Source organism: Sus scrofa, chromosome 6 (genome assembly GCF_000003025.6).
Source record: "Sus scrofa isolate TJ Tabasco breed Duroc chromosome 6, Sscrofa11.1, whole genome shotgun sequence".
Classification (NCBI taxonomy): Eukaryota; Metazoa; Chordata; class Mammalia; order Artiodactyla; family Suidae; genus Sus; species Sus scrofa.
Window position 1 is genome coordinate 59299196 of NC_010448.4, and position 25423 is coordinate 59324618.

General features: G+C 57.2%; 1 protein-coding gene and 1 long non-coding RNA gene across 3 annotated transcripts; one reads left to right on the forward strand and one right to left on the reverse strand.

Annotated features, from left to right (window-relative positions):
- On the reverse strand, window positions 61–15968 carry LOC110261051. Its single transcript, XR_002344814.1, has 2 exons — window positions 14379–15968; window positions 61–1985 (listed from the first exon to the last, which is right to left on the reverse strand). It is a non-coding gene; the product is annotated as an uncharacterized LOC110261051 (long non-coding RNA).
- EPS8L1 (EPS8 like 1) lies at window positions 11063–23467 on the forward strand. Of its 2 annotated transcripts, XM_021094986.1 has the most exons (20): window positions 11063–11332; window positions 12066–12118; window positions 14030–14070; window positions 14195–14253; window positions 14839–15000; window positions 15291–15440; window positions 15976–16058; window positions 16399–16663; window positions 16922–17048; window positions 17213–17301; window positions 17396–17470; window positions 17568–17716; window positions 18832–18973; window positions 19080–19108; window positions 20961–21081; window positions 21176–21289; window positions 21482–22052; window positions 22215–22404; window positions 22869–23001; window positions 23090–23467. In XM_021094986.1, the coding sequence occupies exons 2-20, from the start codon at window positions 12102–12104 to the stop codon at window positions 23174–23176; spliced, it is 2604 nt and encodes an 867-aa protein (XP_020950645.1). In that variant the 5' UTR covers window positions 11063–11332; window positions 12066–12101; the 3' UTR covers window positions 23177–23467. The 2 variants fall into 2 exon arrangements, with proteins under 2 accessions (XP_020950645.1, XP_020950646.1); XM_021094987.1 differs by lacking the exons at window positions 11063–11332; window positions 12066–12118; window positions 14030–14070; ... (1 more) ...; window positions 14839–15000; window positions 15291–15440 and adding an exon at window positions 15589–15673.

Consider the following 25423-nt stretch of genomic DNA (forward strand, 5'->3'; position numbering starts at 1 on the left):
ACTACTTGCCACTAGAGCGAGAAAGCAGCCACAGACAACATGCCAACAAATGAGCAGAGCTGTGTTCCAATAAAACTTTATTTACAAAAACAAGCAGGGGGGCCAAAGTTTGCTGGCCCCTGTCACAGAGTTTGGAAGGATGACCGAAAGTAAGTCATTGCATTTAATATATTTCCAGGCTCTTTCTTCCTCTCAACAATATACCTATATGATTTTTCCATGATAATTGATATAATTGCATCATTTTCATTTTATTTTTATTTACATAACATTACTTCATATCCCTAGTATGCATATTTTAATATCTTGTTACACTGTAATCTAGAGAAATAATATAATATAGTCTGTTACAATGTTTCTGATTGCAGGGTCAGTTTTGACAACAATAACTAAGTAAGTAGATATATTGATAAGGGTAATTCTATGTTATATTATTAAGGAGCCTGTATAACCTGACACTATCATAGGAAATATTATTTTCTCTTTGTAAAGAAGTAAATCGGAAGAACAACCAAAAAAAAGGAAAGTAATGCATTGCAGCACTATTCACAATAGCCAAGACATAGAGACAACCCAAGTGTCCAATGACAGAGGAATGGATAAAGATGATGTGGGACATATACACAATGGAATACTACTCAGCCATAAAATAGAACAAAATAAAAATAATGCCATTTGCAGCCACATGGATGGAACTAGAGATTCTCATACTAAGTGAAATAAGACAAATATCTTTTGATATCACTTATATGTGGAATCTAAAATATGGCACAAACGAACCTATCCACAGAAACGAAACAGACTCACAGGCATGGAAAACAGACTTGTGGTTGCCAAGGAGGAGGGAAAGGGAGTGGGTTGGACTGGGAGTGTGAGGTTAAGAGATGCAAAGTGTTACATTAAGAACGGATATGCAATGAGGTCCTGCTGGGCAGCACGGAGAACTATGTCCCATTCCTTGTGATGGAACATGATGGATGATAATTCGAGAAAGAGAGTGTACAGATGTATGACTGGGTCCCTTTGCTACACAGCAGAAATTGACAGAACAATGTAAATCAACTACAGCAAAACAATTTTTGAAAGAAAGTAATTCATGACAAGGACCTAACCCCCAGTGCCTTGACGGCTTCTCTTATTATCAAGAGAACAATGCAGGCAAATCCCTTCCTCCGAGGACCTCCTACTTGATTCCCAGACGCACCCAAGACTCCGCAGCTTTATCATTGTTGACCTTGCTAATAAAGTCCTGATGCGTGCTGGGTGCTGTCCCAGGTGCTGAGAGAACGCTCCCCCGTCGGAGGGCTTCCAATTCATTCTCTCCGTCCAGGAGGTCTTGGAATGATTTGATGCATGGCCATCGTAACTGGACCAATTAATTTGGGTTTGTTTGCTTCGTACGGGTGCTAAGAGTAGCACAAGCACGGCTCCAAAACCGGGAGGAAGGGAGGGCGGGAAGGAGGGAGGAGGGGCAGAGCAGAGAGAGCAGGGAAGGGTGATGAGAAGGAATTAATACAGGAAGGGAGAGAGGCGGGGCTTTGCCTGAGACAGGGCAGGAACCTTGCAGGTAGCTGACCTCCCAGCTCCAATGGGGTGAGGAGGGACCCTGAGAGCCCATGGGAGGCAAAAGAGCCCTCTGTTAGATGCTGGGCAAGTTTTCTCTGGGAAGTGGTGTTGATCACAGCCAGAGGGATACACAGGATTTCCTCAGGTCAGGAAGGGAGCTCCCCACTGTGGGATCAGCTTCAGCAAAAGGTAGCACACAGGTGTGTGCAGATGTTGAGGGCGGGGAAGTCGTGGGAGGCGGGGAAGGAATGAGGCCGGAGTGGTGGGAAGATGGAGCCAGATTCCAGGTCAAATACCGGCCTGAGAAGCTTGGCTTTGATTCAGAAGTTACTGGGGAGCCACAGAGGAGTAATGAGCAATGGAAGGTCATGAGCCGATCTGTGTCTTCGGAATTCTCCAGCCGAGATGTGGAATGTGAACTGGAGGGGGACACACGGGATGTAGAAAGAGCAGCACTGGGGACCCATTAGGGAAAGTTAGCTAGTTCTTCCCCTAAGATCCATTCTTCCTTTCTTGCTCACAGTACATGACCCACTGGTTTATAGCTGGGTAGGTGAATAAAAGAATAAAGAAGCATTTCCCAGCCTCCTCTGCACCTAGCTGTGGCCATGTATCTAAGTTCTGACCGACAAGGTGTGAGCAGAAAGGACATCGGTACTTAAAAGAAAAAACAGCTCCCCCTTTCTTCCTTTCTTCAGGCTGGACGGCAGATCTGATGGCAGGAGCTGAAGCAGCTGTTTTGGCCCACGATGTGGAAGCACCCACTCCCCTTTTTTTTTTTTTTTTTTTTTTTTTTTTTGCTTTTTAGGGCTGTATTTGTGGCATATGGAAGTTCCTGGGCTAGGGGTTGAATCAGAGCTGCAGGGGCTGGCCACAGCCACAGCAATGCTGGATCCAAGCCGCATCTGTGACCTCCGATGCAGCTTGGGGCAACACCAGATCCTTAACCCACTGAGCAAGGCCAGGGATTGAACCTGCATCCTCATGGATCCCAGCTGGGTTCTTAACCTGCTGAGCCACAGTAGGAACTCCCTGGAAGCCCTATTTTTTTTTTTTTTTTGTCTTTTTTGCCATTTCTTGGACTGCTCCTGCAGCATATGGAGGTTCCCGGGCTAGGGGTCAAATCGGAGCTGTAGCCGCTGGCCTATGCCAGAGCCACAGCAACATGGGATCCAAGCCGTGTCTGCGACCTACACCACAGCTCACAGCAATGCCGGATCCTTAACCCACTGATCAAGGCCAGGGATCGAACCCGCCACCTCATGGTTCCTAGTCGGATTCATTAACCACTGAGCCACGACGGGAACTCCTGGAAGCCCTATTTTTATCAGAGCAATGAGATGGAAGGAGCCTGGGCCCCTGGTAATCGTGGAGCTGCCAGACATGCTCCAGATCAACTTTAGGAAATAAATTTCAACCTGATTTGAGCCACTAATAGTCCAAGTCCCTCTGTTAGAGCAGCAATCTTCCCCATATCAGAAAACGGGAACTCCCAAAAAAAAAAAAAAAAAAAAAAAACCAACAATAAAAATAAGAATAAATAAATAAAGCTGCTATGAATGTTCCCATTAAAAAAAAGAAAGAAAATGAAAACTCTAAATATATATATATATAAATTACTCTAATATATATATAAAGCTGCTATGAATATTTCCATTTAAAAAAGAAAGAAAACAGGAACTCTAAATATATATACATAAATAACTCCAAATATATATATATAAACAAACTCTAAATATGTATATAAATAACTCTTATGTATATATATATAAATAAAGCTGATATGAACGTTGCCATCAGAAAAAGAAGGAACGCACACGGGAACTCCAGCTCCCCAGTTGCCTAGTGTGAGACATGGAGGCTCCTCTTTTTCCCTCCCAATCTGCCAGCTCTTGCTTCAAAAACACATCCGCACCCTCAGCAGTGCCATTGCTACCATTGCTCCCTGGATTCGTGGGAAGCCTCCTGTCAGGTCTCCCCGCTTCCTCCTGTTCTCACCTCCAGCCTGTCCTCCGCACAGAACTGAGGGGCTCCTTTTGAAACGTAACCCAGGTGCCATTGGGGAACCGGCTTGGTCATAAATGATTCAAGCAAGAAGCACCCGTGGATGCCAAAGCTGAGGCAGGGAAGGCTGATGACACACGGGGTAGTGACGGGTCTCAAGGACGCTCTCCACGAGTGTGCAAGCCGCTTCTTTACATGCTGTGTGATCTCAATGACACAAAAAAACCCCAAACCAAACACTTCTGTAAACCAACTCGAATAGAAAAAATAAAAATCATTATATATAAAAAACTTCATCAAAACACTTCTGCAGCCCTGTCAATTTCTTTCTTTCTTTCTTTTTTTTCTTTTCTTTTTTTTTTTTTTTTTTTTTTTTTCGCTTTTTTAGGGCCACACTCTCAGCATATGGAGGCTCCCGGGCTAGGAATCAAATCGGAGCTACTGCTGCTGGCCTACACCACAGCCACAGCAACTCGGGATCTGAGCTGCATCCGTGACCTCCACCACAGCTCTCGGCAATGCCAGATCCTTAACCCACTGAGAGAAACCAGGGATCGAACCCGCAACCTCATGATTTGTAGTCAGATTCGTTTCTACTGCACCATGACAGGAACTCCCCAGCCCTGTCAGGTTCTGATCCCTGCAGTGACCTGGGAATCCACACCCCACCCCCATCACCTCCCTGACTTCATGTCCCAGCCCTCTGCGCTCTGCACTCGGCTTCAGAATTGCTGGCACTGCGGCGTGGGCATACCCACCCCAGGACCTTTGCACTGGCCATTGCCTGGACATCCTTCCCCTGGTAGAGCCACTAGGTCCTCACTCAAATATCTTGGTGTCAGCAGGGCCTTTCCCAACCAATAGAATCCCCCAAACACCTGCTGGAGGCCCCTGGCCCTCCTCCCGGCTTTATTGCCACCATTTGACATTCTCCACCTTTTTTTAATGTTGTTTTCCACCAGAATGTGAATTCCATGAGGGCAGGGTTGGGCCCGCTGAGTTCCACGGCACCTAGAACTGTGCCTGGTATCAAGCAGACGCTTAAGAAACATCTGCGGAATGAAGGGATACATGTCTGGAATCCATGAATGGTCATCAGAAGCTTAGGATTGAGGCTGCCTGTTACTTGGGGTGTCAGAGCCGGTGCCGGGACCCAGGGCTGTCTGTCTACAGAACCAGCCCTTGTCTCCACATATGCATCCGGTCGTTTAGTGAATGGCTCACTCCTTTGTCTACGTCTCACCCATCGGCTGAGCACTGAGCCTGTTCTAAGCACTTTAGGTGTCTTTTTTTTTCCTCTCACTCTTTTTAGGCCCGCACCCATGGCACATGGAGGTTCCCAGGCTCGGGGCTGAATCAGAGCTGCCACGGCAGGCCTACACCACAGCCACAGCAATGCCAGATCCGAGGCCCCTATGTGACCTACACCGCATCTTGTGGCAACGCTGGATCTTTAAGCCCCTGAGGGAAGCCAGGGATTGAACCTGCATCCTCATGGACGCTAGTCGGGCTCTTAACCTGCTGAGCCACCATGGGAACTCCCACTTGATGTGTCTTTTCACACTTCATCTTCCCATCAGCTTTCACAGTGGGTACCGGGGCTTGCTCTCCTTTTCAGGAGGAAGAAATGAGAATAATCTGAGAGTCACCTGCTCAGAGAGCAAAGTCACTTGCCCCAGCCCAGCACCCACACTTAAGCCTGTCTGCCGTCCTTTCCCCATCACTGCACCCCAGCCTGGGAGCCAGGTTTCTCCAGCTTCAGGAGACAAATCCACCCTGGATCCCTCCCAGAGATCAAGCAGCTCTCCACCGGCCTCCCTCCCCCATCCTCCTCCCCCGCCTCCTCCAGCCAGGCCAGTTCTTAGACTCACTCTCCCAGTGCCACTCCCCAGACTTCAAGGAGAAAAGCTTTCCTAACCCCTTCAGCCCCAGGAAGAACCCCTCTGAGCCACCACACCACCAGAGCAACCTCCGTTGATGACCTGTTTCAGGTCAACCCGTGTGCGTGTCACCTCCCCAACCAGACTGGGAGCTTCGTGAGACTCAGGCTTGGGGCAAAGCCACTTGAGCTGGAATGTGGCCGCCCTCTCATGGGCCAGGGTCATTGTCAAGGCCAACATCATGAGCATCCTCATAGCTGTCGCCATTCTCATCTCTGGCCAGCCCCACCCCCACCCCCCCAGCCTCCCCAAGGTGTTCCCTCTGCCTGAAACCCTCTCTGTATTACCATCTTGAAATTCAGGTCAAGGCTCTTATGCCACCTGCTCAGAGACACCGTCCTTGACCACCCACCTGAAGCGGCCGCACCTGCCCGCCCCTCGGTCACTCCATCTCCTTGCCTTTGTTTTATTTCCTCCACAATCTGAGTAAGTCTTATTCAAGTATATGCACCCACCTGTTTATTGTCCGTCTCCCCACCACACCCACTAGAATGACAATAACACAAGGGCAGGGGTTTTGTCTGTCCAGCACTTAGAATGTCCTTGGCACACAAGGGATGCTTCAGTATTTGCTGCTACATGACCTCACGACTTTGCAGAGGCTACTCCTCAAGCTTGGAATGTCATTCCTTGCCACAGCTTCCTTGGCGAACTCCTATTCATCCTTCGGAACCCCACCCAGTTATCCCTTAACAAGGGACGTCTTCTTTAACTGCCTCACATGCCCACCACAAAGTCTTAATAAGGGTCTCCTCTGGGGATGCTCCACACCGTTGCCACCTCCGCTAGTGCACACGTCACTGTAAATTCCTCCTGTGGGAGCCATAGGGTCTGCTTCCCAATCAGTGTCTCTTCTTGAGGGCAAAGAATGGGGCATAAATTAGATCTGGGGGACCATTTATTGAATGGATAAATTAACTATTTATGTAAGTAAAGACACCTCCCCAAGACCCAGCTCCCTTCTCATTGATACACTCTGTTCCAACAACCCGACCTCTGTCCCTGTCCTAGGAATTTATCAGGGGATCTGTGCCGGGAGAGGAGGATGGGGGAAGAGATGGGGTGGCTCCAGATATGACCCACGGGGGATCTTCGCTTAACAAGCGGTGGTGAGAATTATGCCTGGTTCCTGGCATCTCTCAAGGAGTGAGCAGTCCAGCCCCTGGACAAAGGCATCTCAGTTGGGGACAGAGGGGACAGAAGACTCTGGAGTCCTAGAGCTCAATAAAAAGCGCTGCACTGCCCTCTGAGCCGACAAGTGTTGGGGGGAGTGCTGGATCCCCCCACCCCACCCAGCCCGACAGTCTCCAAGCCGGGGGCTCGCTGCCTCCGCCTGGGTCCTGGGACCTACTGAGTCAGACTCGCAGGGGTGTGAGCTTCCGCTGGTATTCGGGAACCACGCGCTCTTTGGAGAGAGGGAGGGGCCTCCAATGCGGCCGGGGAAGGAGGAAAGAGGCCCTGGGCCCTGAATGAGGGCGGAGGCTCGGGTTTCGGTCTCACATGCAGCTCCAGACCACAGAGGAGCCGCGGAAAAGGGAGGTGGGGCTGGAGGTTGCCTGCGCCGGACCTGTCCTCCTCCCTCAGACCCAGGAGCCTGGAATCCCAGCCCCTCCTCCCTCAGACCCAGGATCCAGCCCCCAGCCCTCCCTCCATCAGACCTAGGGGTCCAGCCCCGAGCCCCTCCTGACTCAGACCCAGGATCCAGCCCCCAGCCCCTCCTCCCTCAGACCTAGGGGTCCAGCCCCCAGCCCCTCCTCCCTCGGGCCCAGGGGTCCAGCCCCCGCCACCCCCCAGACCCAGCAGTCCTGACCTCTGACTCCCATTGAATACGCCTCTATGACACTTCTTTCCTCTTGCGCACAAAGACAGGACCTGGACTCAGCCAGACACGCGTTCAACACAGCCGGAGCCACAAGCCCTTAGCCTCTGTCCTCCCTGTCACTGGGGTACCAATCCCGACCTCCTCCGCCTCTCCCTGGGTAAAGGGTCTCCTCCTTCCCTCGGACCCCAGCCCAGGCTGGCCAAGCTCAGAAACCCTGTGTGGCATGACACAGAGTGACAGAAGGGATCCAGAAAGCACAAGACGCCCCCTCCCCCATACACAGGGGGGAAGCACCTGCCCAGCACCTCCGCCTGCCCAGCAGCGCCCAGCACGTGCCTCGTCGGCCCTGCCCTCCGCAGCTGAGAGAGCCCCTGGCCTGGGACACTCCTCCCTGCTCCTCTAGACCACCTGGGGCTGCCAAACTCGCCCTTCAGGTTTAGCTCTGGCCACCCCTCCTCCTCCAGAAAGCCCGCCCTGACCCTCGGAGCAGCCACTCCCCAGCTTCTGAGACTCGCTTAGCATCTGCCGTTATGGTCCCTGTGGAAAGACAGGCCTTTCCCCCATAGCTGCTAACAGGGAGCAGTTTCTCCTGGCTCAGGGCTGTACTAAGAGCTCGCCATAAGCTCTGTGAATTCTCCCAGGGCTGTGCTCCCCACTGTGCCATTGGGGGACTGGGGCACAGAGAGAGTGAGTCATCTCCACAGGGTCACACAGCTGGAGAGGGGCCGGGTCACAAGGTGGGGGCACAGAGGAGGGGCCCGGGTCAGCAAGGAGGCAGGTCTAGAGGGTATGGCCTGGGGTCAGCCGTCTCCACCACTTAGTAGCAGTGCGGATCGAAGGCAAACCGTTTCAGGTGAACATGCCTCAGTTTCCTCACAAACCCCCTGTCAGAGGATGTGCTGAGGTTTATACAAATACAGCGACACACAGAACAGAGGCAGAAGGGGCTACGAGCACACAGGAAGTACCGCCAAAAGCATCAGGAGACAGGGCCAGGACTCGGACCCGCACCCACCCGGGCTCTCTGCCATCACACCACACCATGTGATTCTCCCCCCTCCCTCTTTTTTTGTCTTTTTGCCTTTTCCAGCGCCGCACCTGCGGCACATGGAGGTTCCCAGGCTAGGGGTGGAATCGGAGCTGTAGCTGCCGGCCTACACCACAGCCACAGCAATGCAGGATCCAAGCCATGTCTGCGACCTACACCCCAGGTCACGGCAACGTGGGATCCTTAACCCACGGAGCAAGGCCAGGGATCGAACCCGCAACCTCATGGTTCCTAGTCAGATTCGTTTCCGCTGCGCCATGATGGGAACTCCTCCCTCTCTGTTTTTTTATCCCCATTGATCCAGGACAAGCGTGTACATTTTCTGGTTTCCAGCCTCACTTAGTATAGACTGAGGCTGACACGAGTTCAGTGGAGCAAGGACGTGAGTGCACCCAGTGCAGCAGCTCATTAATTCGATGTCACCCCAGCACTTACTGCTCGCAAGACCCTGTCCCATACGCTGCAGGCAGACTGGGTGACAGAACCCACAGATTTGCCCTCATGCAGTGCAGCATACATTCTAACGGGGCAGACCTGAAACAGATCAGACACCCGGGTAATACAGTGCACCAGAGCGGGGTGCATGAGCCGAGGAAGAATTAAGTGTTGGTCTAGGAGGAAGCGGCTGTGAAGGAGGGGAGGGGAGGGTCCTGCCGCGTTCAAGAAGGTGGTCAGGAGTTCCCGTCATGCCTCAGGAGTCAAGGAACCCGACTAGGAACCATGAGGTTGCGGGTTCCATCCCTGACCTCGCTCAGTGGGCTAAGGATCCAGCATGGCCGTGAGCTGTGGTGTAGGTTGCAGACACGGCTCTGATCCCACATTGCTCTCTCTGGCTGTGGTGTAGGCTGGCGGCTACACTCTAATTCGACCTCTAGCCTGGGAACCTGCATAGACCACGGGTGTGGCCCTAAAAAGAAAAAAAAGAAGGCAGCCCTTGGAGCAAAGACCTGGAGAAGGTGAGGGAGAGGCCCGAGGACACCTGAGAAGAGCATTCCAGGCAGAGCATAGCAAGTGCAAAGGCCCTGAGGCAGGATGGCCTCGGGGCTCAAGGGGCAAAGAAGAGGTGAGGTAATGTCTGTTCAGGCCTCAGAAAAGGGCTTCTCTTGTAGACAGAAAATGAGGTGCCACTGCAGGCTTTTGAGAGGGGAGTGGCATGAGCTGACTTGGCTTTCTGTGGTCCCTGCACTGAGACTGGATGCGGGGGAGAGGAAGGCTGCGGGGGTGGGCCCACTCACTGCACGTGTGACCTCGAGCACGTCTCTGAGCCTTATGGGCCTCGGTTTCCTCATCTGTGGAATGGACACACCCCAACCCTCACCTCACTGGGTCTGGGGAGGAGTGATGTCTATCTCAGTTAGGAGTTCCTGTCGTGGTGCAGTGGAAAGAAATCCGACTAAGAACCACAAGGTTGTGGGTTTGATCCCTGCCCTCGCTCAGTGGGTTAAGGATCCGGCATTGCCGTGGGCTGTGGCATAGGTCGCAGACGTGGCTCGAATCCTGTGTTGCTGTGGCTGTGGTGTAGGCCGGTGGCGAAAGCTCCGATTCGACCCCTAGCTTGGGAACCTCCATATACCGCAGGTGCGGCCCTCAAAAGACAAAAAGACAAAAACAATTGAATAAATAAAATAACTCAGTTAGCAAGGACCACGGCACAAGGGAAGTTCTGGAAAGGAGATTTTTGTACCTGGGGAGCCTGTTAATTTTTTTGGGGGGGCACCTCTGCAGCACGTGGAAGTTCCCAGGCAGGGATCGAACCCGCACCACAGCAGCGACCCGAGCTGCTGCAGTGACAACCCCAGATCCTTAACCCACTGAGCCACAGAGGAACTCTAGCTGGGCTTTGAATCTCAGCTCATAGGAAATCAGAGAGGACTTTTCCAAAGGAAGCGGGAAGGAGAGGGGGAGGGGCTGAGGGCACCCGCATAGGCGGGAACCCCAGACAGGAGGTATGCCCAGAACAGGGATGGACACCAGCCCTGGAGAGGGCAAGGGGGCCCCTTGGGGTTCCCATCGTGGTTCAGTGGGGTAGGTGTCCATGAGGACGCAGGTTTGATCCCCGGCCCTGCTCACTGGGTTAAGGATCCAGCATTGCCGCAGGCTGTGGCATAGGTCACAGACGCGGCTCGGAGCTGGCATGGCTGTGGCTGTGGCTGGCAGCTGCAGCTCCGATTGGACCCCTAGCCCCCCGACAGTTCCACAGGCTGCAGGTGCAGTCATAAAAAGGAGGAAGGAAGGAAGGATGGAAGGAAGAGAGAAAAACTGCCCCAGGTTCAAAGCCACAGTGACCGTGAACAATGGCCCATCAACTTCGCAGAAACATTAGGAAGATCTGAAGAGGGGGTGTGAGACAGCGCTTTCTGTCTGACACGGGAACAAGTGTGACATCAAATTACTGTTGTGAAGTTCCCGTGGTGGCGCAGTGGTTAACGAATCCGACTAGGAACCATGAGGTTGCGGGTTCGGTCCCTGCCCTTGCTCAGTGGGTTAACGATCCGGCGTTGCCGTGAGCTGTGGTGTAGGTTGCAGACGCGGCTCGGATCCCGCGTTGCTGTGGCTCTGGCGTAGGCCAGTGGCTACAGCTCTGATTTGACCCCTAGCCTGGGAACTTCCATATGCCGCGGGAGCGGCCCAAGAAATAGCAACAACAACAACAACAGCAACAACAACAAAAAAAAAAAAAAAAAAAAATTACTGTTGTTATTGTCCTGTTGTTGTGATGGAGACAATTACGGTTGGGGCTCCCCTGAGGACGTCCCAGCCCCCCCCCCTGCCCCGGTCTCTGCCAGCCCCGCCCAGGGGCCACTGGGTTGGGCTGTACCCTGAGCGTGAGCAGTCAGGTATGCGGGGCGGAGGCGGAGGCAGGGCCCTGGGAGGGAGCAGGAAGGAGGAGCCCATGTCTGGAAGGGGAGAGAGCAACTCAGAGCCTCCCGTGTGACAGAGACTGACCAGCAGGTGAGGAGGGGACCCAGGGAGTGGGGGGCCCCTGGGTCTGGGGGAGGAGGAGCAGGGAGCCCAACTCCTGGGTCCAGACAGGAAAGGCCGGGGGACCCAGTGCTGAGGAGGTGAGGGCTGGAAGACTCTGGGGTAAGAGGGGCTGAAGAAGGGGCTGACCGGTTCTCTGAGGAGACGGGGGTCAAAGCCCTTTGGCTCTGAGAGACCAGGAGCTGAGCCAGACCCCTGGGCCGCTAAGAAGGTAAAAGTGGGGGCCTGAGAGACAGGATCCCCGAGTAGAGGGAGGAAACAGGAGTAAATTAGGGAGGGGATATACGAACCCCGGAGGAACTGGGGGGATCCCAGAGGGTTCGAGGTGTGAGGGAGGAGGGGCTGGGGTCCCTGATGGGAGGAGGGGCTGGGGGCTGGATCCCTGGGTCTGAGGGAGGAGAGGCTGGGGGCTGGATCCCTGAGTCTGAGGGAGGGGACCTGGGGTCCTGGACGCCTGGTCTCAGGGATGGGGGCCTGGGAGCCTAGATTCCTGGTCTGCGGGAGGAGGGGCCGGGGGCTGGATTCCTGGTCTGAGGGACAAGGGCCTGGGGGCCTGGATTCTGGCTCTAAGGCTCAAGGGCCTAGAGGGCTGGACACCCGGGCCTGCAGGAGGAGGGGCTGGAGGCCTGGAGTCCTGGTCTGAGGGAGGAGGGGCTGGGGGCTGGAATCATAGGGTCAGCCTCGCCCCTTTGCTGGCTCCCAGGGCTCCAGGTGGCAGGAGCTCCCCATCCTCGGCAGCATGAGCACCACCGCCAGGTAAGCACCCCCGCCATCGGACCCCGCGACCCCCACCGGGGGCACTTACAGCATTGGACACTGGCCGGAGGAGTTCTCTTGCAACGCAGGGGTTAAGGATCGGGTGTTGTCCCTGCAGTGCTCGGGTGGCTGCTGTGGGAAGACAGGCCCAGTCCCTGGCCCGAGAAGTCCCACATGCCATGCACACAGCCAAAATAAAGGCCCCCTGAGCTGCTGCTTCCCTGCTGCTCCCAAACAGACAGATCTGGGCTCAAATCCGGGCCTTAACCTTCAGCGGTGGTGTAGCCCTGGCCAAAGGATGTCCCCTTTGCAAGCCTCCATCCCTCCTTGGTGACACAGGGACAGTTTTGAAAGCTTGACAGGATGACGCCCATGGAGGACTTAGCAGTGAATCTAACCAACAGCAGGTGCTAAGTTTATGGCAACTGCTGTGGCCGTTGTTGTTGTTATCTTACTATTACATACGGAGCCTTGGCGACAAAGTGGGGGCCGTTTATAACAAAGGTTTGAGCCTCCTGGAGTGAGCAGGGAGAAGGACGAAGAGAGGCATGGGAAGAGTGGCACGATGTGAGATGCCAGGTAGTGAGTTCTCCAGCCCAGAGGTAATCAAATTGGGGGGGGGGTGACTGACAGGAGCAGAATGAGGTTTGACTGAAAGGGTTTCTTGCCCTTGCTCTCTCATCCCTGACCCCACCCAGGCTCTGAGCTTGTTCTTTCTGTGGAAATGGGGACTCAAGAATTCTTCTTGGAGGAGTTCCCGTCGTGGCACAGTGGTTAGCAAATCTCACTAGGAACCATGAGGTTGCGGGTTCAATCCCTGCCCTTGCTCAGTGGGTTAAGGATCCGGCGTTGCTGTGAGCTGTGGTGTAGGTTGCAGCTGCGGCTTGGATCCCGCGTTGCTGTGGCTCTGGCGGAGGCCAGTGGCTAGGGCTCCGATTAGACCCCTAGCCTGGGAAGCTCCATATGCCACGGGAGCAGCCCTAGAAAAGGCAAGAAGGCAAACACACACACACACACACACACACACACACACAAAAGAATTCTTCTTGGAGAAAGGGACCTGGCAGAGGAGAGTGAGGGCAGGAGACAGAGCAGGGTTTGGCTGGAAAGAATCTGGCCCATGACAGTAGGAAATGAAGATAACTTTCCATCTACCCCCAATACTAATATTATTGCAAAAAAAAATGCCATTTATGGAACAACTACTGCATGTGAAGCCCTTTCCATCATCATGACAATGATAATAACCATTACTGAGGCTGCAAAACATTTCAACTGCATCATCTCACTGAATTTGCTCAGCAGCCAGCATAGATGGAGTCTGCAATAGGCTAACCCCTGCTTTATGGAAGGGAAACTGAGCCAGGAGAGATTAAGCCTAAGAAGGGTCATGGGTAAGGCAGTAGCTGACACCGGATTCAAACCCCGGTCTGTGTGACAGTAGAAGCCACGCTCCCCACCGCCACTCATACCACTGCCATACTTGTCTTAGTAAACGTCCAGCTCTGGGAGTTCCCATAGTGGCTCAGCAGAAATGAATCTGACTAGTAACCATGAGGACACAGGTTCGATCCCTGGCCTTGCTCAGCAGGTCAAGGGTCCGGGGTTGCCATGAGCTGTGGTGTAGGTCGCAGACTCGGCTCGGATCCTGCATTGCTGTGGCTGTGGTGTATGCCGGCAGCTGCAGCTCGATTCGACCCCTAGCCTGGGAACCTCCATATGTCTCGGGTGCAGCCCTAAAAGAACAACAACAAAAAAAGTCTAGCTCTGGCCCTGCTCTCCCCTGTTCGGAACCCTCTGTGGCTCCCCACTCCCCCCAAAGAAGCTGTTGCAGCTCTGCTGGGCACTGAAGGCCCCCCTCATCGGCCCGCAAATCCCACGGCCCTTCTCACCCCTCTTTTTCTTCACCAGCCCAGCCGCTTCCCCCAAACGGAGCGCCAAGTCTATCTATGGTGAGTCAAGGGGCACAGCACCCAGGCTAAGAGGAGCTGGGTCCGAGGGGGGAGGGGCTGGGGCTGGACCCCGGGCCTGGGGGGTGTGGAGTCTCCAGTAACCTTTCTCCTTCTCCCCCCACAGAGGAGAGGAAGCGATATACCACTGAAGTTATGTCGGATGTTTCCCAGTATGCAGTCAATGTGAGTCTGGGGTCTGTGTTGCCACAGGGAGTCCCGGAGGAGGAAAGGCAGGCCTGAGGACAGGGGGATGCTGAGGGCAGTTGGAGTTCCAAGCAGAAAGAACTTGGGGATGGGAGTTTGCTCACCTGCAGAGTGGACGCCCTCCGTCCTGCCTCCCAAGTGGGTATCCAGGGGAGGAACTCAATTCCACTTGAAGCAGGCGAGTTTCCCTCTGGGCCAGCCCTTGTCGCTGGACAGCTGGACCACGGGGACAAATGAGATGCAGTCCTGGAGGAGCAGGGGGTCAGACAAGGTCCAGAGGTGCCAGCAAAAGGTGCCTGGTGCTCTAAAGGAGATAGAGCTGCTTGGAAGGAACTAGATATCATCCAGACCATTCTCTGCCTTCAAGGAGCCTCTAGCTAGACCCAGGCGCTTGTCACTCAGATGGAGGCCGCGATGGGCCCCACAGGTGCAGCAGGTGGTTTGGCTGGAGGGCTTCCCAGAGGAGGTCGGGCTAGTCGCAGGCTGGAAGGCTGATTCCAGGGGATGCCCCGGCGCCCCCGGCTTCATCCTGGCACTCACTGCTTTCTCCGCGGCCCGTGCCAGCACCTGGTGACCTTCTGCCTGGGTGAAGAGGATGGCCTGCACACAGTGGAGGACGCCTCGCGGAAGCTGGCGCTCATTGACAGCCAAGGCCGCGTCTGGGCCCAGGAGATGCTGCTGTGCGTGTCTTCCAAACACATCACGCTGCTCGACCCGGACTCCAAGGTGCCACGGGGCACGTGGGTGGAAGGAGCGGCTGCACTGAGCCGGCCGAGGCCTGAAGAGCCTGACTCCAGGGATGTGAATTCTGACTCCTCTGGGAACTTCGGCAAGGGATCCCCGCCCCCTTGTTGAGCCCTGAGAGCCTCATCTGTTAAACAGGGGTGTCGTCCCTAACCCCCAAACTCGGGGGTTGCCCTGCGCAGTGCCTGTACCTGCTGGCACTGCTGCCGCCACGTAGGAGTACCCTCGGCTCCGGCTCCGGGCCTCAGCTGACCCGCTGTCCCCCCGCGCAGGAGGAGCTGGAGTCGTACCCGCTGAGCGCCGTCGTGCGTTGCGATACGGTGACGCCACCGGGCCAGAGCTGCTCGCTGCTGCTGCTCGTGTGCCAGGAGCCCGAGAGCACGCAGCCCGACGTGCACTTCTTCCAGGGCCTACGTCTGGGGGTGAGTGGGCCGGGGACGGCCTCGGCGCCTCACCCTGCTGGGACCCTGAGGCTCCCCGGCGCGGGCGGAAGTCGGGAGCCAGCCCGCGGAGGTTGGGGGCGTGGCCTGGGCAAAGGCGGGGGCTGGGCCGGGGAGGGGGCGTGGCCTGGAAAGAAGTTCGGGAACCGAGGGGCGTTTGAGGACAGGTTGAACGTAGGGTCGAGAAGGAGCGCGAGGGCGGAATGGAGACGGAGGTTAAGATCTCGGACAGAAAGCGGCCAGAACGTGGAAGAGACGGTCTAGGGCAGCAGCCAGAACAAGGGTGGGAGCGAGGTCTAGGGGCGAGGCGCCCCCTGGCCCGGGCTAGGGGCATGGTTGGGGGTGACCTAGGGCAGGGACAGTTTTAGGGCAGGCGTGCGGGCCCAGGGCGTAGACGTGCGTGGGCGATGACCGATGACTGGACGTGGTCTGGGGCCGAGCCGAGGAATCGATCCGGAGCGGCGCCTGGGCGGGCAGTGGGTGGGGTGGGGTCGTGGCCTCACGGCGTGATTGGCAGGCGGAGCTCATCCGAGAGGACATCCAGGGGGCTCTGCACCACTACCGATCTGGCCGCGGGGAGCGCAGGGAGGCGGCGCTCAGGTAAGGGGGCTGGATGGAAGCGAGGGAGGTCTCCGGGAGGCCCGCTCCCCTCTTTGGGCCTCTGTCTCCGCATCCGAGAAGTCGGTTGAGAGCACTAGCCTAGAGCAGAGCGAGTTTTAACTGCAGTCAAACAAACCCTGCTTCAAAAACCAGACAAGCGTGCTCCTCTCGCGGGAGTCCTTGGCCTCTCCTCCCTCTGCCTCACGCATCGAATTTCTCCCTACCACTCAGCCTAGGTTTGACCCCTTTGGGCCACAGTGTTTCGGATTTAAGAGCCGAATATCTCCCCGCCCTGGACTCTCCAGTGTGCCCAGCCTCAGTTTCCCTTCTCCCCACGCAGGGCCATGCGAAAGGAGCTGCAGCGCCTCCCCTCTCCCGCCTCCGAGACCCTGCACCTGCATCACCGCCCCGCGGTGCGTCGGGTTACGATCAGCCAGGTGGAACCGGCCGCCGCCTGCGGGCGACCCCAGGCGGACCTCGTCCCAGAGGCGGAAGCGATGCGGAGGGCCGGCCGGGCGGAGGCCTGCAGCACTACTGACCCGGCCTCCCCGGACCTGGGCCCCCGCGGCCCAGACCTGGCCAGCCTGCAAGCGGAGCGGGACGTGGTGAGCCGGGCTGGACCAGGGCTGGGGCGGAACTCGCTTGAGGTGGGAATCTTCTGTCAGGGGATGGGGATCGGTTCTGGGTACCTGGTAGGACTTCTGGGGGTGCGGCCAGCGGTGACCCTGGGGGCGGGGGCAGGCATAAGGGGGCGTAGCCTGGCCTGCGTGTGTGTCTGAACGCTCTGGGTTTGAGCCTCTTTCCCAGGAGGGATGAGGATCCGGGCTTCAGGGGTCCCACGCATCCCTCTGCTCTGCCCCCAGGACATCCTGAACCATGTGTTCGACGACGTTGAGAGCTTCGTATCGAGGCTGCAGAAGTCTGCGGAGGCGGCCCGAGTGCTGGAGCACCGGGAGCGCAGCCGCAGGACCCGGGGCCGGGAGGCCGGGGGTGAGGGGCAATCCTGAGCACCACTCCCAAGTATCCTCCCAATCCCTTGGGTCTCGTCTCGCACCCCCTGCCAGTTTGACTCCCTCTGGCGAACTCACTGTGTCTCTTGGACCCTGACACTGTCTTTTTGTCCCCCATCACTGCACCTGCCTCTCCATCCGCAGAGGGCCTCCTGTCGCTGCGGGCCAAGCCGCCCTCCGAGGTCGAGTACACTGACGTGCTTCAGAAAATCAAGTACGCCTTCAGCCTGCTGGTAAGGACGCGTCCATCCCGGGGACCGGGGGTCGCGGGAACCAGCCAACCCGAGCTGTCGGCGCACTAATGGCATCACCTCCCCGGCTCCTCAGGCCCGGCTGCGCACCAACATCGCCAACCCCTCCTCCGCAGAGCTGCTGCACTTCCTGTTCGGACCTCTGCAAATGGTGAGACACCCCGGGCCTCAGCCCTCAGGGACGCCTGCGGCAGGAGGGTTCGACTTCAGGCGATCTGACAGGATGCCCACTCCTCCGCCCCTGCCAGATCGTGGACACTTCGGGCGGCCCCCGGCTGGCGAGCGGCGTGCGGCGGCCGCCTCTGACTTGTGAGGCGGTGACGCTGCTGCGCGACAACGTCACTGAAGGAGAACAACTGCTCTGGACCTCGCTGGGGGACTCCTGGACCCGCCCGGGGTAAGGGGCGGGGCTGGAAGGCAGGGGGCGTGGTGATGGGAGGACGAAAGGGGCTGGGCAGGGCACGTGGTGATGGGAGGGCGCGGCTGGGAGGCTGGAGGCCGAGGAAACTGGGGGCGGGGTTGAGAGGAAGGGGCGGGGCCGTTGGAAAGGTGAGGTTGGGAGGGACTTGTTAGCTACAGGTTGTCGCCAAAGAAGCTGAAGATCAGGAGGGAGGAGTTCCCCTTGTGGCTCAGCGGTTAACCAATCTGACCTGCATCCATAAGGACACAGGTTCAATCCCTGGCCTCGCTCAGAGGGTTAAGGATCCGGCGTTGCCGTGAGCTGTGGTGTAGGTCGCAGACGCAGCTTGGATCCAGCGTGGCTGTGCTGTGGTGTAGACTGGCAGCTGTAACTCCAATTGGACCCCTAGCCTGGGAATCTCCATATGCCGCATATGCGGCCCTAAAAAGACAAAAAATAAAGATAAAAAAATAAAGATCAGGCGGGACTAGAACAAATGCCAGGATCTGATCGGAGGGAAGGCCAGCAGCTCTGCGTGGTGTGCTGGTCCTCACACAAGGGTGGGCAGCGCCCGTGGGTTTCTCCTAGGCAGGCAGACCTAAGCTTAGGACTGCAGGCGCTGTCCTAAGCGTTTGTACCCAGAACTTGTCTTCCCAATCCTTCACCTTTCCCCAAGAAGTGTGTTATTTGTCTCAGTTCTACAAAGTTGCAAAGATAGGAGTCCTCCTCCAGGGACAGCTCCACCCTGCAGCCGACGAGTTCCCGTTGTGGCTCAGCAGAAACAAACCCAACTAGTATCCATAAGGATCGATCCCTAGCCTCCCTCAGTGGGCTAAGGATCTGACGTTGCCTCGCGCTGTGGTACAGGTCGCAGCTGCAGCTCTGATTCTACCCCTAGCCTGGGAACCTCCGTATGCTGCAGGTTCAGCCCTAAAAAAAAAAAAAAAAAAAAAAAAAAGTTGACGTCACGCGTGCAGGGGCAGGGCTTGGCAAAAGGGGGCAAGATTAGAACTGTTGGGATTAAACCAGGCTTCAGGGAAGGGAAACTTCATGAAGTTACAGGCAGGGATCAGACCAGGATCCCCCAGCCCTCAGCCTCTCCTTGGCTGCAGGGTGGAGCTACCCCCGGAGGAGGGACCCCCATACAGACCCGAGTTCTACAGCGGCTGGGAGCCCCCAGCCACTGACCCACAGGGCCGTGCCTGGGAGGACCCAGTAGAGAAACAGTTGCAACACGAGCGGCGGCGCCGGCAGGTGAGGCTAAGGCTTAAGTACCCCCAGGTGACGGGGTGGGGGGGGAACCGGGAATTCTGGGGCGCAGGGCAGGCACCACCTGACCTATTGCTCTCATCTCCTGCAGCAAAGCGCCCCCCAGGTCGCTGTCAATGGGTGAGTGTCAACGGGTGAGAGTCGGGTCAGGTGGGGTCCAGGAGGGGTGCATCCTGGGGGCTCCCAGCACTGACTCCCCTCCCTCTTTTTTCTTTTTCCTCTTGTCCTCGCGGCTCTCTGAAGGTGGGTGAGGCGGCAGTGAGGCAGGGGCCCCGGGACAGGGAGAGGGGGGGAGGATGAGGGAGGGAGGGAGTGGGGCCTAGACTTCTGGGTCGAAGGGAGAAGGGAACTGGAGGCCCAGATTCCTGGGTCTGAGGGAGGAGGGTGCTGGGGTGGGGGTGGGGGGTCAGGTCTGAGAGGGCTCCCTGGATCCCCAGAGGTCTGGGAGAAGGCGGTGTGGTTTCCCAGCACCTGGGAAATGCCCTGCCTGGGTCCCTATGAGGATAGAGTCTTGGGTATTGAGGGAAAAAAGCCTGGGGGAATTGGACACTTCGATTTTCTACAAGAGCTCTGCTGGTTGGGATCTTAGAGACCCAGGGAAGTAGCCTTGGGCTGCAAAGGGCCAAGGGCCAAATTTCCGGGACGATTAGGAAGTGGTGTCCTATCTGGGCCCCTGAGCAAGGAAAGGCTGGGAGGATGGACCTTCACTTTGCTACGGCCTGAAAGCCTGGTCTCGGTCCTTGCTGAGTGTCAAACTGGGAACCTTTAAGAGTTAAAACGCTGAGAAGATCAAAGCTGGAGACCTGGACTCCTCGGTCTCTGGAGGAGGGAGGGACTGGGGGAATCCAACAGGATGAGGGGTGCAGACCCTCGGGGAAAGAAGGGCCCAGAGGAACCAGGACTCCTCGGGCAAGTTCAGGGCAGATGGGATGAGAAGAAAACGGAGCAGCAGGCTGGAGGAGCAGGGGGTGGTTCTGGACGAGGGCTTGGGCAGCGAGTCTCGGCAGGGACTGCGTGCTGGGAACTGCCGGCCCCACAAGGGGCGCCTCGGCCCTGAAGACCCCCCCTCTCCCTTGCACAGGTAGGCCTGATCCTGGCTGAGGTGCCTTTTACTGGGGTGTCAGAGCCAAAATTCTGCTCCCCTTCCCCCCTGGCTGCCTGGTCTTGCGGACTCCCCTCTGCCTGAGCTTCTGACTCATGGGCGTGACCACCCCAGCTTTTAACGCATCTTTTTGGCACTTCAAGTTCTTTGCAGAGAGAAAATGGAACCGATAATAATCTCTCCCTGCAAGAGTCTAGGAGATTGTACAGGCTGGTATTTGAGAGCTCAGGGTCACGGCAGCACTCAAGTTCACATCCAGCTGTGTCCAAGGAGAGAGTTACAACATAAGCTCTGGGGCCCGCCTGCCGGGTCCCAGTCTGACGATACCTTTTTCTTGCTCTGTGACCTTTACATCACCATGTCACTTTAATGTCACTGTTCCTTTCCCGTAAAATAGGGATAATAGTAGGGCCTGTGGGGGGAGGTAGGAACTAGGGGATCCAGACTCATGGTTCTACCAAGGGTTGTGTCTCGTTTCAAATCAGCTCATTTATCTCACAGACCTTGAACCATGTCTGGCATGTCACAGGTGCTCTATAAACGCCAACATTGTTTCTGTTATGTTTATAAAAATATAATGCGTAGGTTTTATTGTTTATCTCAGTTCATAGTAGACACCCAATAAGCAGCAGCCGTCTCTAGCTGAATGGGGCATCCATAAAATGCTAGGACCCATATCACGGTGCCAGGCACGTAGGAGCACCATATATTCAAATTGTTACTCCGATTTCAAATTTCGCTTAACAGTATTAACCTGGCCCCCTGCCTTGACCCCTGCTTGGCTTTAACCCCAGCTCACACCAACAGCCGACAGCCCAGAGCAGTGCGGCTGGCTACCTCCTTACCAGCAACCCTCCTGCTTCTCCTCAGTCACCCAGACCGGGAACGAGAAGCTGAGCCAGAGCCCGCAGGGAAGTGGGTCCTGTGTAATTACGACTTCCAGGCCCGCAATGGCAGCGAGCTGTCCGTCAGGCAGTGGGACGTGCTGCAGGTTAAAGGGGTAGCGGGGCCGAGGGGTTGGGGTCAACCCAGTCCTAGCTAGCAGCAGACAGCAGCCTCTGAACCCTCCCCTTCGCCTCTTCCAGGTCCTGGATGACAAGCGCAAGTGGTGGAAGGTTCGAAACCAGCAGGGGCAGGAGGGATACGTACCCTATAACATCCTGACGCCGCACCCGGGGCCGCAGCGGGGCCGCAGCCTGGTGAGCAAGGGCAGACTCCTGGGTCTTACGGGAAGAGGGGCCAGGACTCGGATCTTAGGTCCTGGGAACCAGGAGCGTGGGGGATGGGGATAAAGTCACTGGCAGAGGAGGTGACTGGGGGTTCAGAAGTTTACCTCCCGGAGCAGGGATGGGGACTCAGTCCTCTCCGATCCTCCGGTTCCCTCTCTCTAGGAAAACAACCCTCCCCCTCCCCCTCCCCGAACAGCGCCGGCCCCGGCTCAGGCTTTCCCGGCCCCACCACTGTCGGCCGCGGACCCCGCTTTCCCCCCACCGCCGCCACTCTCGGCCCCGGACCCGTCCTTCCCCCCACCACCGCTGTGGGCCTTGGCTCTGGAATTTCCTCCACCACCACTGTCGGCCCTGCCTCCAGCGTCCCCTCCACCACCGGCGGCGGCAGCCCCTGATCTGACTTTCCCTCCACCGCCAGACCCGGATCTGGCTTTCCCTCCACCGCCAGACCCGGATCTGGCTTTTCCTCCACCGCCAGCCTCAGATCCGGCTTTCCCTCCACCGCCGCTGTCGGCGTTGGATCCGGCTTTCCCTCCACCACCGGCGCCAACCCCGGCCCCGGCCTTCCCTTCACCTCCAGCGCCAGCCCCGGCCGGGGCGCCTCCTCCCCCTCCCCCTCCCCCACCAGCTCCCGCCCCGGGTCCGGCTTCGTGTCCCCGACCAGCACGGACCCAGGCTCGGTCCTCCAGGGACAGCTGCGAGAGCCTCAACAACTTGGACTCCAGCAAGAAGGGTGAGCGGTGGGAGCGCCCCTGAAGAGAGAGGTCTTTGTCCTCGCTTTCCAGGCAGGGAAGCCGAAGCTCAGAAAGAGTAAACGGACTCCCAATCAGTCCCTGGGCCACTGGAAGTCCCTGAAGCCTAGGGCCCTTGTCCTGAGTCCTCCCTTCCTCTGCAGAGAAAGTTCCCCCGATGCTGAGTATTAACGAGGAGCTGCTGGCACGCCTGGCCCAGGGCCGCAAGGGCCCCAGCCGAGCAGACCCGGGGCCGCGGGCCACGGAGCCCCGCGCACAGGAGCCGCAGCTCAGCTCGCGCTCCAGCGCCTCGGAGGTCTGCGCCTGGCTGCAGGCCAAGGGCTTTAGCTCTGGGTAAGTGTGGTGGGCGCCATCAAGGGGGCCCTGAGATTCGGGGGCTAGGGGCACAGCGCTCTGCATTAGCCCCGAGTGGCACGGCACACCACAGGGGACTGGGATTGGCCCCAAACGAGGGTCTGAGCGCAACACTGGAACAAGCAAGGTCAGGCTGTGATTGGCATGTTTTCCCAGGCTCTGATTAGACTCCGGGAGAGCCCAGTCTCCCTCGGAAGGCAGGGTGCCACCCCGCCCACCCAGCCATGACGCGCAGTGATTGGTGGCTGGAAATTCGGAAGTCTTCCGCCGCGCGCGCGCGCGCGCGCGCCACCCACCCACCCACCTCCCCCACCCTCGCGGGAGAGCTGGAACTCTGCTCTGATTGGACAGAGGGCTGGGCGGGCGCCAAGTGGCTGGTGGGGCTGAGGTTTGCGCCGTGATTGGCCGGCGGGCCTGACCGTGCCCTCGCTGCCCCTGCCCAGGACCGTGGCCGCACTGGGCGCGCTGACAGGTGCGCAGCTATTCTCGCTGCAGAAGGAGAAATTTCGGGAGCTGAGCCCCGAGGAGGGGGCGCGCGTGTACAGTCAGGTCTTGGTGCAGCGCTCGCTGCTGGAGGTGAGCAGGGACGCTTGGGGAGGCCCCAGACGGGGGAGGGCACCGAAGGTTCAGATGCCAAGGTCCTGATTTCCACCTCGCCCTCCAGAACAAAGGGAAAGTGTCAGAGCTGGACGCGGTGATGAAGAAGCAAAAGAAGAGGATGGTAGACGAAGTGGAAACGGAAGTCATTTGATCCTTCTCCGCCCCTCTGCTAAAAGTTTCGAGGCAGCCCCCCTGGGAGAACGGACTCTGCAGACTGCCCCCACCAATGGAAGTAGATCCCTCCAGGGATCGCGGACCTGTTCCGGCTGTGGTCTTACCCGTCCAGGTGGAAAAAGTGGCCCGTCCTTGTGTCCTTGCTGGAGTGTCCTGGACGAGTGCTCTGGGAATGGCCGAGAACAGGCACAGACAATTCAGGAGAAGCTCTGTGCATTGTGATACACTGCCCAGTCTATAAACAGCCTCCTCTTAGCAGGCGCTGTCAGCTGCTGTCCCATCTCTTCCCAGGTACCTGGGACCAGCGATAGCCTCGTAGGAAGGGAAGCGAGGAGATGTCACCCTGTCTGGGGTGCCTTTCTCTGAATCCTCCTCTCCCACCCTGGGGCCCCAACGCAGGCTTCCTCCTGACCTCCCAGCTTCCAGTCTGTCCTCCAGTTCACTCCAGAGGGACCTCTGCACACCCAAAATCCCAGTCTATCCCTTACTCAAAATCCTTTTCTGGCTCCCCACTGCCATCTTAGCCCCATAACCTGGCAGTTGAAGCCCTGAGTGGTTTGGTCCCACCTCTCCAGCCTCATCTCTCACCTCCTCATTCCTCCATGCAGTCTGGTCCTGCCCATCTCGGCACACTCCCCAAACCCCTTCAACCATTGGGGTTTTTACATTCGCTGATTTCTGCTGGCTGGAACGATTTTCTGCCTGTTGAACTCCTAGTCCGTCTTCCTGACCCAGCTCAAACACCCTCTGGAAAAGCCCGCTCTCATCCAGCCTGGGATGGTAGTCTCCCAGCATCCACTTCTACACCCTGCTCCCCCACCTTCAGCTGGGGGGCCAGCTACAAAGTGGCTGCCTCTTGAACGTGTCACAGGCTTCCTGGCCACTCTTCACCCTGCCAGATCCAGAAGGTTAAAGGAAAGCTCCCTACCTCCTCAGAAACCACCAGTTCCTTTTCCCTCTGGCTTGCCAGCAACTTTCCCCAGTCATCCAGGTGGCTGGCAGGGCTGGTTTGGGTGGCACTGGTTTTCTCTGGATCCCAGCTTCATGCTGAGTGGAGGCCACCGACAAGTTCCCCTCTCCACCCCCACCAATTCCTGCTGATCTCTCCTCTCCCTCCAACTGTTTCTCTCTGAGCCACCAGATGGCGGCGCCCTCTAAAAGCAGGCGTGATCAGAGGCACAGCTGGGAGCTGGTCCTGAGCACTTAACTGCCACCTTCACATATTCTGAACCACAAATCAGCTCTCTGAGATTCCTTCCTGCCTCAAGCCCACCCTATGCCCTGCTCACACACCTCCCTTGGCTCCCCACCTCCCAACAGATAAAATCCAAGCTCCAGCTCGGCAGCTGAGAGCCTGTGGCTGGGCAGGCTTACCAGGCTTCTCGAGCACAGTACCCCGCTTCCCTCCTCCTGCCTCCAGGCCTCAGGACATGCTGCTGCTTCCACCAGGCATACCCTCGGCCCGAGCAGGTGTCTAATTCTCTTTCAACCTCTTGCCTGGTGCCCCAGCCCCTGCTTCTAACAAAAGAACCAGAGAAGCCAGCACTTCTCCCAAACACATTTCCCCTCCTCAGTGACCACCCCCCCGCCCCGCCCCCGGCTCCCATCTTCTAGACTGCAAACTGGAAACCACGCAGGAGCCAGAGAGCTGCCCCAGATGAGCAACCCCGGCCTGAGCCCCATTCCTATCAGTCCAACCTGTCAGCACAGCTGGCGGACGCACCCACCAATATTCCGAGCCTGACCGTTTCTCACCATCTGTACTGCCACCACCCAGGCCTGGGCCGTGGTCACCTCTTGCTGGGATTATGGCAGTAGTCCCTCCACTGGTCTCCAGGGCTGGCCCCGCCACCCCCAGACCATCTTCCATGCAGCAGCCAGAGGAACAGGTTAAAACCCAGGTCCCACCTCACAACTCAAGTCCTCCAGGCCGCATTCCTACAAAGCCAGTCCTTACTCCTCCAACCCCACCCCTACTTCCCCCCAACCCGGCCACACCAGCCTCTCCCCGTGCCCCAACATTTCAGGCACATGTACCCCCTTTGCCCGTGCTGTTCTCATCTGAAGACACCTTCCTCAAATGCCCACGTGGCTCATTCCAGAGGCCTGCACGCATCTGCCTGAGCCAGCTTTCCAGTGATGCCTATTCTGACCACCCTGTGGATGTATGCACGCGCACTCCTGCACACATGAGCCTGCTGGCGCACTCCTGCACCTGCACTCC